The sequence below is a fragment of the Cherax quadricarinatus genome, chromosome 7 (assembly GCF_038502225.1).
Source record: "Cherax quadricarinatus isolate ZL_2023a chromosome 7, ASM3850222v1, whole genome shotgun sequence".
NCBI classification, from domain to species: Eukaryota; Metazoa; Arthropoda; class Malacostraca; order Decapoda; family Parastacidae; genus Cherax; species Cherax quadricarinatus.
Window position 1 is genome coordinate 31795984 of NC_091298.1, and position 22134 is coordinate 31818117.

A 22134-nucleotide genomic window follows, 5' to 3' on the forward strand; every position below is an offset into this window, starting at 1 on the left:
GATATCATCACAATAATGGGCAGGGAGAGTATGACCCAGGTGACAGATTTTCAGACACTTTGGAGGTGCTCGAGGGAGAAAAGTTGCCCAGTCAAATTGACCCTCATAATGGAAGTGGTAGAAGGTTAAAGGACAAACAAATATTGCTGGGTGTACCTAGACCAAGACAGAACAAGAAAGGAATGAAAGCAGCTGAGAGGATACAGAGACACCAGAAGGAGGAAGGAAAAACAGGCATACATTGACAGGTATGGAAGCTCAGCCTCCAGAGGACCACCAAGGAAAACCACCCACAGAACCTCGTAAACTTCTAGCCTCCTCTCCCACCCAAGACAATAACTCAAAGCAAATTATACTCCACACCCACAGTCCCCATTCCCTGCGACAAAGACACCTTCCTCACAGCAACCTCTTACGAAATCCCACCCCATCCATACCTCCAACCTGCACCAAACCCTCCCATCCCCCTGATCCATGGACAAAGACCAAGAATCCTAGAACCCACTAACTAGAACACAGTAATGGAAAAGCAGTTGAAGGTATGTTACTCCAATGCGGACTGATAACAAATAAGAGTTAGGAAAGGCATGAACGAATCATGGATCCATCCCCAGAGATTATAACACTCACAGAGAGAAAGCTTACAGAGAGGATAACAGACTCAGTCTTTCCAATTGGCTATCAGATTCTGAGATAAGACAGAGGGAACAGAGGAAGAGTTTGAGTAGCACTGCTCATCTAAAACCTTTGGAGGTTTGAGGGGAAGTAGATTACTACACAGTAGGAACACTAAAGACCGGGGTCTCAAGGTGGTGATACCAGTAATGTAAAACCCCTACTACATACCATAAGGCCAAGATGAAAAGATGAAAGTAACAGAGCAATGGTAGATACACTAACCGAGGTGACCAAGAAAGTCCACAAGAGCAGGGCAAATCTATTGCTTGTAGAGGGCTTTAACTACTAGAAAACTGACTGGGAGAACCTTCAGCCAAATTGTAGGCTAGAAATATGAATGGCTACGATGATGAAGGCGCTAATGGAAAAGTTCATGCATCAACATGTTAGAGAAAAAAAACCAGCGAGAGAGAGAGAGAGAGGAGAAGATGAACCAGCAAGGCTGGACCTTGTATTTACCCTAACTGGTTCCTACTTAGGGGATATTACATTTGAAAGGCCCCTCGGTGCTAGTGATCATATTTTCCTGAGTTTCGAATACTTTGTGGAATAAACAGTGGGGAGTGAAGAAACACGGGAAGGAGGTGAGAAGCCAAACTTCAAAAGAGGGGACTACACAGGTATGAGGCAATTCCTGTATGAGATGCAGTGAGAAAGAGAAATAAAAAGACAGTGAATTAGATGATGAAGTATGTGGCCAGAATGAGCAGGGAGGCAGAGAAGTTCGTATGCAGGAGCAACAGAAGCAATGAAAAGGAGAGTGTGAGTCCATTCTATACTAAGAAGTATAGAGAGGCCAAAGTCAAATGTGCTAGAGCATGGAATAAGTACAGAAGGCGAAGAACTCAGGAAAACAAGATGAGGCGATGATCCAGAAACAAGAATGCATGAATAAGAAAAGAGGTTCACCAGAATTTGAAAATGACATAGCATCGAAATCCAATCCGACCCGAAGTTGCTATATAGCAACATCAGGAGGAAAACAACTGTCAGGGACCAGATAATTAGACCGAAGAAGGAAGGTTGGAAATGACCAGGAAGTCTGTGAAGAGCTCATCGTGACATTTAGGGAGTTATTCTCAGAGGAGACAGAAAGGCTTTCTGCAAACAGAGGTGGTAGAGTAAATATACGTTAGAAAAGGGATGATACCAAAACTTTTGCCGATACCAGTACCCAGTTGTCGAACGATACCAATACTTTTCATATATTTTTGTATTTTTAAAATTACAATGACAGTGTTCAGTATTAAATAACACAGGAGGTTAAATATTAAATTACTTAATTTCTCTGAGATGATAATGTTATTACTCAATACTTGTCAGTTGTGTTAGTTACTCGTTGTCATAGTGACTTGTTGACAGTTTGTGTGCATGTGTATATATGTTTGCGTTTGTGTGTGTGGAGTGTTGTACTTACCTATGTGTGCGTTTATGTGTATGTGTGTATTCACCTAATTGTGTTGCATGGGTCGATTCATTCACTGGTGTGTACTCGCCTAGTTATGGTTCCAGTGGTGGAGTCACAGCTACTGGCCGCTACTAGGTCACTTTTCCTGCTCCATGAGCTTTATCATGCCTCTTCTTAAAGCTATGTATGGATCCTGCTCCCACTACATTTCCCAGACTGTTCCACTTCCTGACAACTCTGTGACTGAAGAAATACTTCCTAAAATCCCCGCGATTCATCTGAGTCTTCAGCTTCCAACTGTGTCCCCTTGTTGCTGTGCCCCCATCTCTGGAACATCCTGTCTCTGCCCACCTTCTCGATTACTCTCAGTATCGTCGTTATCATGCACCCTCTATCCCTCCTGTCCTCCAGTGTCGTCAGGTCGATTTCCCTTAACCTCTCCTCGTAGGACATGCCCCTTAGCTCCAGGACTAGTTTTGTTGCAAACCTTTGCACTTTCTCTAGTTTACTTACGTGTTTGGCTAAGTGTGGGATCCAGACTGGTACTGCGTATTCCAATAGAGGCCTAACGTACACGGTGTACAGTGTTCTGAAGGATTTCTTATTGAGATGTCGGAATACTGCTCTTAGGTTTGCTAGGCGCCCGTATGCTGCAGCAGTTATTTGGATAATGTGCTCCTCAGGAGATGTGCCCGGTGTTATACTCACCCCAAAACCCTTTTCCTTGAGTGAGGTTTGTAGTCTCTGACCTCCCTAGACTGTACTCAGTCTGCGGTCTTCTTTGCCCTTGCCCAATCTTACACTTGGTGGGGTTGAACTCCGAGAGCCAGTTTCTGGACCAGGACTGCAGCCTGTCAAGATCCCTTTGTAGTTCTACCTTTTCATCGTCTGATTGAATTCTCATCAACTTAACATCATCTCCAAACAAGGACACTTTTGAGTCTATTCCTTCCATCATGTCTCTCACAAATACCAGAAACAGCACCGGTCCTAGGATTGACCCATGTGGAACCCCGTTTGCGACAGACGCCCACTCTGACACCTCGTCACGTACCATGACTTGCTATTGTCTTCCTGACAGGTATTCCCTAATCCAGTGAAGTGCCTACCCTGTTATCCCTGCCTGGTCCTCCAGCTTTTGCACAAATCTCTTGTATGGAAGTGTGCCAAACGCCTTGTTACAGTCCAAGAAAACGCAATCTACCCACCCTTCTCTTTCTTGCTTTACTGCTGTCACCTTGTTATGGAACTCCAGTAGGTTTGTGACACAGGATTTCCAGTCCCTAAAACCGTGCTGACTGTCGTTGATAAGCTCATGTGTGTGTGTGTGTGTGTGTGTGTGTGTTTGTGTGCGTGTGTGTATGTGTGCGTGGGGGTTGTACTCACCTATGTGTGTACTTGTATGTGCGTGTGTGTGTGTGTACTCACCTAGTTGTACTCACCTAGTTGAGGTTGCAGGGGTCGAGTCCGAGCTCCTGACCCCGCCTCTTCACTGATCGCTACTAGGTCACTCTCCCTGAACCGTGAGCTTTATCATACCTCTGCTTAAAGCTATGTATGGATCCTGCTTCCACTACATCGCTTCCCAAACTATTACACTTACTGACTACTCTGTGGCTGAAGAAATACTTCCTAACATCCCTGTGATTCATCTGTGTCTTCAACTTCCAACTGTTTCCCCTTGTTGCTTTGTCCCATCTCTGGAACATCCTGTCTTTGTCCACCTTGTCAATTCCTCTCAGTATTTTGTATGTCGTTGTCATGTCCCCCCTATCTCTTCTGTCCTCCAGTGTCGTCAGGTTGATTTCCCTTAACTTCTCCTCGTAGGACATACCTCTTAGCTCTGGGACTAGTCTTGTTGCAAACCTTTGCACTTTCTCTAGATTTTTTAAGTGCTTGGCTAGGTGTGGGTTCCAAACTGGTGCCGCATATTCCAATATGGGCCTAACGTACACGGTGTACAGGGTCCTGAACGATTCCTTATTAAGATGTCGGAATGCTGTTCTGAGGGTTGCTAGGCGCCCATATGCTGCAGCCGTTATTTGGTTGATGTGCGCTTCAGGAGATGTGCCTGGTGTTATACTCACCCCAAGATCTTTTTCCTTGAGTGATGTTTGTAGTCTCTGGCCCCCTAGACTGTACTCCGTCTGCGGTCTTCTTTGCCCTTCCCTAATCTTCATGACTTTGCACTTGGTGGGATTGAACTCCAGGAACCAATTGCTGGACCAGGTCTGCAGCCTGTCCAGATCCCTTTGTAGTTCTGCCTGGTCTTCGATCGAGTGAATTCTTCTCATCAACTTCACGTCATCTGCAAACAGGGACACCTCAGAGTCTATTCCTTCTGTCATGTCGTTCACAGATACCAGAAACAGCACTGGTCCTAGGACTGACTCCTGTGGGACCCCGCTGGTCACAGGTGCCCACTCTGACACCTTGCCACGTACCATGACTCGCTGCTGTCTTCCTGACAAGTATTCCCTGATCCATTGCAGTGCCTTCTCTGTTATCCCTGCTTGGTCCTCCAGTTTTTGCATTAATCTCTTGTGTGGAACTATGTCAAACGCCTTCTTGCAGTCCAAGAATATGCAATCCACCCACCCCTCTCTCTCTTGTCTTACTGCTGTCGCCATGTCATAGAACTCCAGTAGGTTTGTGACAAAGGATTTCCCGTCCCTGAAACCATGTTGGCTGCTGTTGATGAGATCATTCCTTTCTAGGTGTTCCACCACTCTTCTCCTGATAATCTTGTCCATGATTTTGCATACTATACATGTGAGTGACACTGGTCTGTAGTTTAGTGCTTCATGTCTGTCTCCTTTTTTAAAGACTGGGACTACATTTGCTGCCTTCCATGCCTAGGCAATCTCCCTGTTTGGATAGATGTATTGAATATTGTTGTCAAGGGTACATACAGCGCCTCTGCTCCCTCTCTCAGGACCCATGGGGAGATGTTATCTGGCCCCATTGCCTTTGGGGTATCTAGCTCACTCAGAAACCACTTCACTTCTTCCTCGGTTGTGTGCACTGTGTCCAGCACATGGTGGTGTGCCCCACCTCTCCGTCTTTCTGCAGCCCCTTCTGTCTCCTTTGTGAACACTTCTTTGAATCTCTTGTTGAGTTCCTCACATACTTCACGGTCATTTCTTGTTGTCTCTCCTCCTTCCTTCCTTAGCCTGATTACCTGGTCATTGACTGTTGTTTTCCTCCTGATGTGGCTGTATAACAGTTTCGGGTCAGATTTGGCTTTCGCTGCTATGTCGTTTTCATATTGTCTTTGGGCCTCCCTTCTCATCTGTACATATTCGTTTCTGGCTCTACGACTGCTCTCCTTATTCTCCTGGGTCCTTTGACTTCTATATTTCTTCCATTCCCTAGCACACGTGTGTATGTGTGTGTGTTCGTGCAAGACCAGCCTACGTAACCTATCCTACCTAATTCTCTGATTTGTTACGAAGAAACTTAACAACACTTGATGTATTTCGGTCTCGCTGGCGATCTGAGAAAAGTATCCCCTTATTTCATAATCTGAGAAAGGTATCCCCTTATTTCATAATCTGAGAAAGGTATCCCCTTATTTCATAATCTGAGAAAGGTATCCCCTTATTTCATAATCTGAGAAAGGTATCCCCTTATTTCATAATCTGAGAAAGGTATCCCCTTATTTCATAATCTGAGCGAGGAATCTCCTTATTCCATAATCTCAGTACCTTTTGTCTTAATGCTCGCGATCGGAGTAGTTCAAGAGTGCGTCAGATTAATATTATTGTTGAAGATTTCAAGGGAATCAGAAGAGGCATTCATAAGTCATCATCTGGAAACTAGTATCCAAAATTCTTCAATAAAATTTGTAAATTATATAACATATGGCCCAAATCTAAATAAAACCTTTCAAAGAAACCAAAAAGCCAGTCTCCTAATATTCACAAGCACATTAAGCTTTAAGCAGCTCAGAAGTTGCGTTATCACGTTATGAACATGGAAAGCTTGAAGCTAATTAAATGCGGTAATTATCACGTGAAGAGCAGAATATATTTTTTTTCAATTCCATAAAGAAATGAACTGGGACCAATGCGAGCTAAAATTCATCCAAACTTTTATCTAAGTAAGATTGACCAGCTATTAAGAAAGAAATTTTTGTATAAGTCTAGCATACATAACATACAAATGTTCTGGTTGAAGTTGTTGGGTGTACAGATAAGTGATGATTCCAGGATTCTTCGGGAATGAAAATAACCCTTGAAGTTATAAACTAGGTGAAGTAGAGCTTGATCATACAGAATGTGAAAAAGACTTGGGAGTCATGGTAAGCAGAAATCTGATAAATTGAACATATGTGCAACTCTTAGGGTATGTTTGATGAGGAAACGTTTCGCCACACAGTGACTTCATCAGTCCATATAGAGGAGAATGGTGAACAGGATGAGTTTGAGGTAATCAGTCCATCAGCCTTGAGTCAATGTAGTCAGTCCATCAATCTTGAAAAGTATACAGCATATATGCGAAGAAGTGGCTTATATACTGTAGGCGGGAGAGGTGCAGCAGTCGTAGGTGGTATCACATTTGTCCAATGTGGAAGTAGCTGAGTTATTGATTACCTCAAACTCCTCCTGTTCTTCACCATTTTCCTTTGTATGGACTGATGAAGCCACTGTGTGGCGAAACGTTTCCTCATTAAAGATACCCAAGAGTTGTACATGTGTCTAATTTATCAGATTTCTGCTTACCATGACTCCCAAGTCTTTTTCACATTCTGTATGATCAAGTTCTACTTCACCTAGTTTATAACTTCAAGGGTTATTTTCATTACCAAGGACTAGGATTTTACACTTTCCCAAAATGAACTTCATCTGCCACTTGTCAGACCAAGACATTAATTTGTCCAAATCCTCCTTGAGTTCACTGGTATCCTTCTCACAGTGAATTATGAAGCTTATTTTTCTATCATCAGCAAATTTGTTCATGTCACTTGTAATTCCTTCATCAAGGTGATTAATGTAAATTATGAACAACAATTGGCCTAAACCTGATCCTTGTGGAACGCCACTAATGACCAATTCCCATTCAGATTGGACCCCATTAATGGAAACTCTATTGGTAAGCTATGCCTCTATCAATGCTAGAACTTTACCTCCTATACCATGGGCTGCCACTTTTCTTAAGAATCTTTTGTGAGGTACTCTGCCGAACGCTTTACTGAATTCTAAATAAACAATATCATATTCTTTATCATTGTCTACTGCCTCAAATGTTTTATTGAAGAACGGAAGTAAATTTGTCAGGAACTACATTAGCTATCTTCCACATCTCTGGTACAACACCAGTTAGGATAGACTCATTAAACACGCTCGTTAATGGCTGACTAAGTTCCATCTTGCATTCTTTAAGTACCCTGGAAAACAGCTCGTCGGGTCCCGGGGACTTATTTTGTTTCAGTTTATCTAGCTGTTTGATATAACAGTCACTAGCGATGGACACCGACTGAAACAAAACAAATCCCCTGACCCTGATAAGCTTTTTTCAAGGGATATGTGGACAAGTCGTTACCATAAAATTACCGCCGAATAAGCCTGACCTCAATTGTAAGTAAATTGCTAGAGTCAGTTATAGCTGATAATATAAGAAGCCATCTCGATGAGCATAATTTGATTAACGATACTCAACATGGATTCACGAGGGGCCGTTCCTTACTTTCTTCAGTAAAGCTTTTGAGGCCGTTGATCATGATAAAGAATTCGAATCTGTTTAATTGGATTTTAATAAGGTTTTTGATAGAGTACCACGCCAGAAACTGTTAAAGAAAGTGGCAGCTCGTGGCACTGAGGGAAAAGTGCTGTCATAGATCGAGTCATGGCTCACCAATAGGAAGCAGAGAGTGTGCATTTATGGGGTTAAATCTGAGTGGGGATCTGTAACAAGTGGCGTTCCACAGAGATCAGTTTTAGGCCCATTGTCGTTTATAATATATATAAATGACCTTGACGAGGGAATTGCTAGTAGTATGAGCAGATTCGCTGATGACACGAACATAGGTAGAATAATCGATTTAGACGTAGATGTCACGGAACTTCAGGAGGATTTAGACAAACTCAATTCGCGGTCAGAAAATGGCAGATGCAGTTCATTTTAGATAAATGCAAAGTTCTAAAGCTCGGGAATGTTTTCAACCTTAGCACCTACCAGCTTAATAATGCTGAACTTAGCCGTACAGAATGCGAAAAGGACTTGGGGGTTATGGTAAGCAGCAACCTTAAACCAAGACAGCAGTGCTTAATCATACGTAATAAGGCAAATAGATTACTGGGGTTTATATATATATATATATATATATATATATATATATATATATATATATATGTGTGTGTGTGTGTGTGTGTGTGTGTGTGTGTGTGTGTGTGTGTGTGTGTGTGTGTGTGTGTGTGTGTATGTGTGTGCGTATGTGTGTCTAACTGCACTCCGTCACCTATTACACCCATTAAAACGTAAATATCATGAAACAGTTTGTAATAAAAATGTTTCATCAGTCGTTTCAGGAACATACTAATTCTGTTATTTTACAGGTCATCAGGGATGCATCACAGAAGAAGAAGCATCACACAGTCCACCCTGAGCCCATCGACGGACACTTTGATCTTGTCAAGAATCTATTTGTTCCTGCGACACAGGTAATACACTTTTCAGCAACTTGTACGTCCACTGTGACGCAGGTAATTCACCAGCCAGAAACGCATTGTTCTTTTTACACAGACGTTTGTTTGTCCCTGTCACACAGGAAACAGGGCCTTTTACTTAGGGATAATGCTCCTACTCACCCTCCAAGCTTGGAAAACGAGTTGCTGGAGGAGTTCAGTTTTACAAATGTGAAGTTCTTGCCTCCTAAAACCACTCCTTACATCCAGCCCATGGACCAGCAGGTTATTCTAACTTCAAGAAGCTCTAAACCAAAGCACTTTTTGAAAGGTGCTTTAAAATTACTTCAGAAACAAATTTAACCCTCAGGGAGTTCTGGAAAGACCATTTTAATATCCTCATCTGCTTGAGGCTTATAGACAAAGCCTGGGGAAATGTGTTTTCCAGGATCATGCAGTCAGCAGGAAAGAAATTCTGGCCTGACTTTGTGACAGCCAGGGATTCTAAAGGTTTTGAAGATGAGCCTGAGCCGGTAAAGGTTGTTGTGTCCCTGGGGAAGACTTTGGGCCTAGAGGTGACTGAAGATGATGTGGAGGAGATGGTGGAGGAGCATAAAACTGAGCGCATCACAGAAAAACTCGTAGGCCTTCAGAAGGAGCAGTAATAGATTGCAGTGGAGGAGCTGTCATCAAAGAAAGAGAAGGGAAGGGAAATGTGTGTTAAATGGCGTGAAGTGCAGGAGTTAGCTGAAAAATATATTGTCATTTGGGGTCTGTAACGGATTATTTGTATTTACATTATTCTTTATGTGAAAAATTGCTTTGGTTGTCATCCATTTTGGTTATCGAATCGACATCTGGAGCGAATTAAGTTCAACATCCGAGGTTCCAATGTATACTTCTTTGTTACTAACAGTAAACTGACCTGAGGCACTTTTATATGTACGTGGAAAAAACCTTAGAATTGGTCTTTGAATCCCACTTATCCTTAATTTCATATTCTCTTTTGGATTTCCCGTTTTTGACTTCTCTCTTAAATTGAATATATTGTTCAAAAAGTTGACCCTCACCTCTTATGATTAGCTTGTAACTGAAATGGAAAATGTTACATTATCACTCATCACCACCTTCTAGCCAGTCTCCCTGACGATACTCCCTAGTCATGTTACCCCATGTTACTCCTCATGTAAATCTGCAGCGCGAAAATTGGGGACCTTAACTTTGTTATTGTTATTAAGATAATTTCATGATATATTAAAATTAAACGATTTGTAATCACTTTTGCAAACAAACCATACCACGGGCGGGGATAGAACCCGCGATCTTGTAATCACTTTCTCCAAGTTCTTAATTAACCTCATGATAATCACCTTTCAGAGAATCCTTGTTTACCAGAACCAAATCCATCAGGTTATTTCTTCTTTTTGGTTGTGACACAAATTGTATTACAAAGAAGTCTGGACAATTTCAAGAAAGTCCCTAAACTGTTGGATTGATCCAATACATTTGGCTAAAGTTAAACTCTTCCATTAGAACTTCATTTCCGTTTCCACATGCCTGAGTAATTTCATTCCAGAGACGTTTAATTTGGTCACTGTCTGGGTTTCAGTGTCTGCAGATCATGCATAAGATTAGCTTTCCATGCCTTCGAGAAAATGCAGCCAAACAGATTCCGTGTCTTTCCCTTTCATCTTTATATCGTTTCTGATGCAACAATTTAAAATTTCCCTAACATTCATACTGACTCCATCTTGTTTCCTAATGACTATATCATTGTGGTGTAATTTTTAATCCTGTATGGGGAATTCAGCAAGCATGTCCCTATTTTTCAGAGTGAACCATGTTTCAGTTATTGCAACAGTATCTAGTTTCTCGCACATGCAGCTAGTTCATATATATATTATTTCTTGCACACAGGTTATTTGTATAATAGACACTAATGAAGTTTTAGCCTTGCTTTTCTCCCCTGTTTCATCTGGTTGGTAGACTATTTTTTCTGCTTTTATCACGAACAATTTTATAAGCTGTCCTGTTTTCTGGACGTTTGCATAACATATCTTGATTTTTTTCCTGTTTCTGACCCTAGTACTACAACAACTTCATTTCCTACACACACTCTTAACTCTGTATTCTGTTAGTTGAAAATCCTCAGACTACTTAACAATGATTCCGAAAGAATCGACAGTTGCTGTCACCCGTGCACCAGTTCATTACATACATGTCATGTTTGTCATAGATGTAGTCCCAGTTGTCAATGATGAAATTCCATCAAGTTATCCTAGAGCCCTAGACATCTCTTCACTGCCCACTCCCGTTCTAGACAAAATTGCACATGATTGGGATCCCTTTTTTGATCTTATGTTATCTATAGCTGCCTTGTTATTGACGAACAAATTTTCATGCCAGTTATCTAACATTTTCTCCAGCACTGAGGCAGATAATGTGGTTGGTCTCATTACCTGACATGATGTTACCTAACGTGTTAGTTACATCACCCACACCTGTTCCAGGGAAACACACACTATCTTGCCTTGCTATCCCTATAACAAAATGCTGTATCCATATATTGAATCTCAGAATCTCCAACAGCAAGAATGTCCTTTTTCTTACAAGCTGAAGAGCAGCAAAGCGATTTCCGTTCGCTGATCCTTCTTCAATCAGCAGTTTCATCTTCTCGCGTCTGGAAACCACTTTCCATTCTTTGCAGTCATTATGTTTCCCATTGTTTCTGTCAACCACCTCATATTTTTTTTAATGAGATTTTTGCATTCTCATTCTCCTGATTATCATTGGCTTAATTAAATAAAATAATGGGAGGAGGAATTATCATCCAACTATCATTATCGGTTTTGATATTCTTCGCCAGAGGAAATAGTCAGAAATAACATATTTTTTCCTGATATACTTACTCTCCATTAACTAAAACGTAGTGGACTAATATTACATACATATATCGACAACTCTTCTATGTGGACTCCCGTTTTCATTCCTAACACTGAGGAGATAACACACCTTCCCAATGGCCCTAAAGAAGAAAAAGGCACAATACCGTGACTGGAGCAGTACACAAATAACCCGCACATAGGAGAGAGGAGTTTACGACGGCCTTTTACAGTCACTCTCGTCTTAAACAGTCACTCTCGTCTTAAGCCCCTCTCTCCTGACTGCGCGTTATTTGTTCATTGGCCCTAATTCGTCTTATCTTCCGTGTGGCCAATTGCACTTCCTTTTAAGAATGGCCGCAGTTCTGTAAGTCCAGAACAAATGATTTTCATTGTGTTTGCTGGGAATTCTGTATTCACCTCATATTTATTACAAATGAATTTGTAGAATAATAAGAAAGTTTTTTTCATAATTACATCAGGGTTAATGGTTTTAATTAACCTGACCAGCATCACCCCCAACAGGACTTGGGTCATGACTTCAGGTACGCCTACGTCACCCACACCAACCAGCGGGGTCTGTATAAGCTGGATCTGGCCAACATGAAGTATGTCAAGACGGTAGACCTCACACCCTACAACTGTGTTCCACAGCACCTCGTCTTCTCTTCACTACGTAAGAATCTTTATATTGCAGTTTTCACTAGAAGGAAGGAAGGCAGGGAGAGAGGTGTTTTTAAGGTATGGTCAGTTTGCCTATTAGTAAACCTCCAGTGTAGTTTTTATTATTTCTGTGTTATATATAGATAATACTACGTTTTCAACCTCTTTCCTGTATTCCTGATGTGAGAAGGTTCTATCATGGTGCTGGTTGAGGGACACACTGCTAACAGAAATATAGAAAAAGGCACATGTAGCAGAATATACCTCTATTGGGAAACCATTTCGGGAGTATTTTTTCAGGACATACATGTAAGGTGAAAAGTTAGGCGGATCATGTGCAGGTATATCTGTTATAGTATCCTTGTTATAATTTTTCATGACGTTTCTCCTATCCAGTGTCACATCCAACATAAAGAGTAAAGTAGGTTCCGACACTGATGGTTCTACCGCTGTTGTATCCCAGTCTTCAATATGGGTTCCACTTCTCAATTCTTAATTGGCTACCTCGGCTGTTTTACCTGTGGGACAAACGTATTTTCGACCTGTTTAGTTGTGATTAGTATTTTCTGAGCCTCTTGTCTACAATCTTGAATTAAGTATGAAGGGAAATGATGCGAGAAGAAAATGTCACTGATATTGCAACATTCTTGAACATTAAAATGGTATAAAATACCGACAGATTGTTAGGTAAGACACATATGCAACAGTTAGGTATCTTTATTCCGAAACGTTTCGCCTACACAGTAGGCTTCTTCAGTCGAGTACAGAAAAGTTGATAGAAGCAGAAGATACTTGAAGACGATGTAATCAGTCCATCACCCTTAAAGTTTTGAGGTGGTCAGTCCCTCAGTCTGGAGAAGAGCATTGTTCCGTTGTCTGAAACAATATGAAGTTGAAGTGACAGGATGGAGCCTTTATATAGTGCCAGGAGGTGAGACGGGGGTTGCTTTGGGAGGGCAGGTCCCTCTCAAACCCAGCCGTTCTCACTAGTAGAGGTCGAAGTTGATGGTCTGTACCAAGATACCCTTGTGTTGCAGTGTCTGACAGAATGAACATTAAAATGGTATAAAATACCGACAGATTGTTAGGTAAGACACATATGCAACAGTTAGGTATCTTTATTCCGAAACGTTTCGCCTACACAGTAGGCTTCTTCAGTCGAGTACAGAAAAGTTGATAGAAGCAGAAGATACTTGAAGACGATGTAATCAGTCCATCACCCTTAAAGTTTTGAGGTGGTCAGTCCCTCAGTCTGGAGAAGAGCATTGTTCCGTTGTCTGAAACAATATGAAGTTGAAGTGACAGGATGGAGCCTTTATATAGTGCCAGGAGGTGAGACGGGGGTTGCTTTGGGAGGGCAGGTCCCTCTCAAACCCAGCCGTTCTCACTAGTAGAGGTCGAAGTTGATGGTCTGTACCAAGATACCCTTGTGTTGCAGTGTCTGACAGAATGAACATTAAAATGGTATAAAATACCGACAGATTGTTAGGTAAGACACATATGCAACAGTTAGGTATCTTTATTCCGAAACGTTTCGCCTACACAGTAGGCTTCTTCAGTCGAGTACATTCTTCTTCAAGGATTCGAGGCTGCAAATTCAGTAAGCTGTCTAGCGAACGTTAATGAAAACTCCAAGTTTGGTTTTCTTGTCATAATGAGAAAAGAAATGTGTAAGATCATGTTTGCTGGTGGGTTTATGATAAACATTGAATTAGAGGTGATTGTACGGTCAGTTCGGTCAAGCTGAGGCTGTTATTGAAGATCTGGAGATTAAGACTATAATGTGTTATCTCGAGAAAACCTTCCAAATAATTGATGCATATGACCGAAAGCTATATTCCAACTCAAGATATTTCGCCAAATATATAGAATTCTAAAACACTACCAGTGATAAAGGAGGATTCATAATCTTCCTTACTGCTACGAACAACAGGAACACTCAGGATCTTCCTGGCGACTACAGTACAAATGAAGATATCATGCAGCCAGAGTTTGAGAAACGAATGATGATACTGATGAACATTTCATTTATCCACAGGTAACACAGCCGACATGGCTACATCAACATTGCGGCTGTAACATACAAAAACCATATGGGATTTCACTAGAGCAGGATATAACAGCCGTAGAATCATCAGTACTGAATGTACCCCATTTTATGTGCGGACTTGACAAACACCACATTAATACCAGCATATTAGAGCATTACTATGCCTGCAGAACCCATAATGCCAACCACGTATCTATCATTCCCCGAGACAAGCATTCACATCCTATATCATGGGAAGATACAAAATTCATTACTTTAAAGTATAATATAACAAGAAAATATCTTTAAGCAGCGATCCTCAGTACACAAATTCCATGGATCGAAACCATGGTGCCATTAGCACTGTTAAAAGATTAGCATAATTCAGTTAATGTGAACAGCTACCGGCTCATGACCAGGTGATACCACAATCATCCCCCAGTCGGAAGATCCTCGCCTCTCACTTTGGGAAGAAACATACATTACACATATCAGTGATTCCTGATCCAATGACATTCCAGCGAACAACATTTTATGAGACGCTGGATTTGAACCACGAAGCATTTTTACCTAATACTTCGTCTTAGAAGAGATTTCTGAATCATGTGTTGATTCCCACTCCAGCAGGTTAAACTGATTACTTCATAACTAGTTAAAAAAAATAGAGGACAAAGTCACACTTGAAGTCCTGTACCTCGCTGTGACTTACCTTACTGTGTCTCTCACTATGATTCTGTACCTTACAATGAAGCCTGAACCCTACCATGAACCACACCATGACTCAGAAACTCAACATGAACCACACTCTAACCCAGTAATTCACAATGAATTACACCAATATTCAGTAGGTAATTAACCATACATAACCCAGTACCTCACCATTAACTGCACATAAAGTTCCTCACCATAAACCGTATGATGACCCAAAATCTCACCATGAACCACAATACGATCCGGTACCTCACCATAGACCACACCAAGACCCAGTACATCATTATGACCCAGTACCTCGTCATAGACCACACTTTGACTCAGTACCTTACCATAGACCACACTTTGACTCAATACCTTACCATAGACCACACTTTGACTCAGTACCTCATCATGAACCACACCATGACCCAGTACCTCATCATAGACTACACCTTGACTCAGTACCTTACCATAGACCACACCTTGACTCAGTACCTTACCATAGACCACACTTTGACTCAGTACCTTACCATAGACCACACCATGACCCAGTACCTCATCATAGACTACACCTTGACTCAGTACCTTACCATAGACCACACCTTGACTCAGTACCTTACCATAGACCACACCATGACCCAGTACCTCATCATAGACTACACCTTGACTCAGTACCTTACCATAGACCACACCTTGACTCAGTACCTTAAAATAGACAACACCTTGACTCAGTACCTTACCATAGACCACACAATGACCCAGTACCTCATCATAAGCCACACCTTGACTCAGTATCTTACCATGGACCACACCTTGACTCAGCACCTTACCATAGACCACACCTTGACTCAGTACCCTACCATAGACCACATCTTGACTCAATGCCTTACCATAGACCACACCATGACACAGTACCTCATCACATACCACACCTTGACTCAGTACCTTACTATGGACCACACCTTGACTCAGTACATCACCATAGACCACATTATGACCCAGTACCTCATCAAAGACCACACCTTGACTCAGTACCTTACCATAGACCACACCTTGACTCAGTACCTTACCATAGACCACACCATGACCCGGTACCTCATCATAGACCACACCTTGGCTCAGTACCTTACCATAGACCACACCATGACCCAGTACATCACCATAGACCACAATATGACCCAGTACCTCACTATGACCCAGTAGCTCACCGTGAACCACACCATGACCCAGTACCTCACCATTATCCAGTACCTCACCATGAACCACACCATAACCCAGTACCTCACAATGAACCACATCATGACCCAGTACCTCACCATGAACCGCACCATGACCTAGTACCTCAGCATGAACCACACCATGACCCAGTCCCTCACCATGAACCACATCATGACCCAGTATCTCACCATGAACCACACCATGACCCAGTACCTCACCATGAACCACACCATGACCTAGTACCTCACCATGAACCACACCATGACCCAGTCCCTCACCATGAACCACATCATGACCCAGTATCTCACCATGAACCACACCATGACCCAGTACCTCACCATGAACCTCACCATGACCCAGTACCTCATAGACAACACCATGACCCAGTACATCACCAAAGACCACATTATGACCCAGTACCTCACTATGACCCAGTTGCTCACCATGAACCACACAATGACCCAGTACCTCACCATGAACCACGCTATGACCCAGTTCCTCACCATGAACCACACCATGACCCAGTACCTCATAGACCACACAATGACCCAGTACCTCACTATGAACCACACCATGACCCAGTACCTCACCATGAACCACGCTATGACCCAGTTCCTCACCATGAACCACACCATGACCCAGTACCTCATAGACCACACAATGACCCAGTACCTCACCATGAACCACACCTTGACCCAGTACCTCACCATGAACCTCACCATGACCCAGTACCTCATAGACAACACCATGACCCAGTACATCACCAAAGACCACATTATGACCCAGTACCTCACTATGACCCAGTTGCTCACCATAAACCACACCATGACCCAGTTGCTCACCATGAACCACACCATGACCCAGTTGCTCACCATGAACCACACCATGACCCAGTTGCTCACCATGAACCACACCATGACCCAGCACCTCATAGACCACACAATGACCCAGTACCTCACCATGAACCACACCATGACCCAGTACCTCACCATGAACCAAGCTATGACCCAGTTCCTCACCATGAACCACACCATGACCCAGTACCTCATAGACCACACAATGACCCAGTACCTCTCCATGAACCACACCATGACCCAGTACCTCACAATGAACCACACCATGACCCAGTACCTCATAGACCACACAATGACCCAGTACCTCACCATGAACCACACCATGACCCAGTACCTCACAGTGAACCACACCATGACCCAGAACCTCATAGACCACACCATGACCCAGTACATCACTATAGACCACATTATAACCCAGAACCTCACTATGACCCAGTACCTCACCATGAACCACACCATGACCCAGTACCTCACCATGAACCACACCATGACCCAGTACCTCACCATGAACCACACCATGACCCATTACATCACCATGAACCACACCATGACCCAGTGCCTCACCATGAACCACACCATGACCCAGTACCTCACCATGAACACCATGACCCAGTACCTCACCATGAACCACACCATGACGCAGTACCTCACCATGAACCACACCATGACGCAGTACCTCACCATGAACCACACCATGACCCAGTACCTCACCATGAACCACACCATGACCCATTACATCACCATGAACCACACCATGACCCAGTGCATCACCATGAACCACACCATGACCCAGTACCTCACCATGAACACCATGACCCAGTACCTCACCATGAACAACACCATGACCCAGTACCTCACCATGAACCACACCATGACGCAGTACCTCACCATGAACCACACCATGACGCAGTACCTCACCATGAACCACACCATGACCCAGTACCTCACCATGAACCACACCATGACCCATTACATCACCATGAACCACACCATGACCCATTACATCACCATGAACCACACCATGACCCAGTGCCTCACTATGAACCACACCATGACCCAGTACCTCACCATGAACACCATGACCCAGTACCTCACCATGAACCACACCATGACGCAGTACCTCACCATGAACCACACCATGACGCAGTACCTCACCATGAACCACACCATGACCCAGTACCTCACCATGAACCACACCATGACCCATTACATCACCATGAACCACACCATGACCCAGTACCTCACCATGAACCACACCATGACCCAGTACCTCACCATGAACCACACCATGACCCATTACATCACCATGAACCACACCATGACCCAGTGCCTCACCATGAACCACACCATGACCCAGTACCTCACCATGAACACCATGACCCAGTACCTCACCATGAACCACACCATGACGCAGTACCTCACCATGAACCACACCATGACGCAGTACCTCACCATGAACCACACCATGACCCAGTACCTCACCATGAACCACACCATGACCCATTACATCACCATGAACCACACCATGACCCAGTGCCTCACCATGAACCACACCATGACCCAGTACCTCACCATGAACACCATGACCCAGTACCTCACCATGAACAACACCATGACCCAGTACCTCACCATGAACCACACCATGACGCAGTACCTCACCATGAACCACACCATGACCCAGTACCTCACCATGAACCACACCATGACCCATTACATCACCATGAACCACACCATGACCCATTACATCACCATGAACCACACCATGACCCAGTGCCTTACCATGAACCACACCATGACCCAGTACCTCACCATGAACACCATGACCCAGTACCTCACCATGAACCACACCATGACGCAGTACCTCACCATGAACCACACCATGACGCAGTACCTCACCATGAACCACACCATGACCCAGTACCTCACCATGAACCACACCATGACCCATTACATCACCATGAACCACACCATGACCCAGTACCTCACCATGAACCACACCATGACCCAGTACCTCACCATGAACCACACCATGAACCACACCATGACCCATTACATCACCATGAACCACACCATGACCCAGTGCCTCACCATGAACCACACCATGACCCAGTACCTCACCATGAACACCATGACCCAGTACCTCACCATGAACCACACCATGACGCAGTACCTCACCATGAACCACACCATGACGCAGTACCTCACCATGAACCACACCATGACGCAGTACCTCACCATGAACCACACCATGACCCATTACATCACCATGAACCACACCATGACCCAGTGCCTCACCATGAACCACACAATGACCCAGTACCTCACCATGAACACCATGACCCAGTACCTCACCATGAACAACACCATGACCCAGTACCTCACCATGAACCACACCATGACGCAGTACCTCACCATGAACCACACCATGACCCAGTACCTCACCATGAACCACACCATGACCCAGTACCTCACCATGAACCACACCATGACCCAGTACCTCACCATGAACCACACCATGACCCATTACATCACCATGAACCACACCATGACCCAGTGCCTCACCATGAACCACACCATGACCCAGTACCTCACCATGAACACCATGACCCAGTACCTCACCGTGAACAACACCATGACCCAGTACCTCACCATGAACCACACCATGACGCAGTACCTCACCATGAACCACACCATGACCCAGTACCTCACCATGAACCACACCATGACCCAGTACCTCACCATGAACCACACCATGACCCAGTACCTCACCATGAACCACACCATGACGCAGTACCTCACCATGAACACCATGACCCAGTACCTCACCATGAACCACACCATGACCCAGTACCTCACCATGAACCACACCATGACCCAGTACCTCACCATGAACCACACCATGACGCAGTACCTCACCATCAGCCACACCATGACGCAGTACCTCACCATGAACACCATGACCCAGTACCTCACCATGAACCACACCATGACCCAGTACCTCACCATGAACCACACCATGACCCAGTACCTCACCATGAACCACGCCATGACCCATTCCCTCACCATGAACCACACCATGACGCAGTACCTCACCATGAACCACACCATGACCCAGTACCTCACCATCAACCACACCATGACCCAGTACCTCACCATGAACCACACCATGACCCAGTACCTCACCATGAACCACACCATGACGCAGTACCTCACCGTCAACCACACCATGACTCAGTGCCTCACCATGAACCACACCATGACCCAGTGCCTCACCATGAACCACACCATGACCCAGTACCTCACCATGAACCACACCATGACCCAGTACCTCACCATGAACCATACCATGACCCAGTACCTCACCATGAACCACACCATGACCCAGTACCTCACCATGAACCATACCATGACCCAGTACCTCACCATGAACCACACCATGACCCAGTACCTCACCATGAACCACACCATGACGCAGTACCTCACCGTCAACCACACCATGATTCTGTAGTTTACTGTGATCCACACTTTGTGAAACATACATGTATAAAATATATTGCATAATCAGAATGCCAAACAATATACATCGTACACAATATGAAGGATATACAATGGGAACCATTCATAACCTATTCCATCCATAGTATAATACATAAATAATGTAAAGCATACAACATATGGATTATATGTATAATGAAGAATATGTAGTGTGAGACACACTTGTTGAACATACGTAATGTGAAGCACACGATCTGAAGCATACATAATGTGAAATACACGTATTGTGAAACATACATAATGAGAAATATACATAATGAGATATATGCATAATATAAAGCAATTATAATGTGAAAGAAATACACGAAATGAGAGACATACATAATGAGAAATGTACATAATGTGAATTATTCATAATGAGGAACATACATAATGTGAATCATATAAAATGTGAAACACATAATGTAAAGCATGATGAAAAACATAAATAATGTGACGTATACATAATGTGACGCATACGTAATGTGACGCATACATAATGTGACGCATACATAATGTGACGCATACATAATGAGAAATATATATAATGGGAAACATTAAAAATTTGATAAATACATAATGTAAAGCATACATAATGTGAAGCATACATAATGTAAAGCATACATAATGTGAAGCATACATAATGTAAAGCATACATAATGTGAAGCATACATAATGTGAAGCATACATAATGTAAAGCATACATAATGTGAAGCATACATAATGTAAAGCATACATAATGTGAAGCATACATAATGTGAAGCATACATAATGTAAAGCATACATAATGTGAAGCATACATAATGTAAAGCATACATAATGTAAAGCATACATAATGTGAAGCATACATAATGTAAAGCATACATAATGTAAAACATACATAATGTAAAGCATACATAATGTGAAGCATACATAATGTGAAGCATACATAATGTGAAGCATACATAATGTAAAGCATACATAATGTGAAGCATACATAATGTGAAGCATACATAATGTGAAGCATACATAATGTGAAGCATACATAATGTGAAGCATACATAATGTAAAGCATACATAATGTGAAGCATACATAATGTAAAGCATACATAATGTGAAGCATACATAATGTAAAGCATACATAATGTAAAGCATACATAATGTGAAGCATACATAATGTGAAGCATACATAATGTAAAGCATACATAATGTAAAGCATACATAATGTGAAGCATACATAATGTGAAGCATACATAATGTGAAGCATACATAATGTAAAGCATACATAATGTAAAGCATACATAATGTAAAGCATACATAATGTGAAGCATACATAATGTGAAGCATACATAATGTGAAGCATACATAATGTAAAGCATACATAATGTAAAGCATACATAATGTAAAGCATACATAATGTGAAGCATACATAATGTGAAGCATACATAATGTGAAGCATACATAATGTAAAGCATACATAATGTAAAGCATATATTACAATGCTTGGGTTGTATTATCTAAAATACATATGCACACATTACTACATTGCTGATCTTTACAAGTTTAGAGA

At 42.8% G+C, this 22134-nt stretch overlaps 1 protein-coding gene across 4 annotated transcripts in view; it reads left to right on the forward strand.

Annotated features, from left to right (window-relative positions):
* The window catches only part of LOC128686737 (follistatin-related protein 5), a gene marked incomplete in the record, with an annotated part of 494827 nt that overhangs the window by 430371 nt on the left and 42322 nt on the right, over positions 1-22134 (forward strand). For all 4 annotated transcript variants that reach the window (XM_053773769.2, XM_070082387.1, XM_070082388.1 and 1 more), the window contains 2 exon segments: positions 8644-8748; positions 12120-12270. In XM_053773769.2, the coding sequence (XP_053629744.2) occupies positions 8644-8748; positions 12120-12270 (256 nt within the window).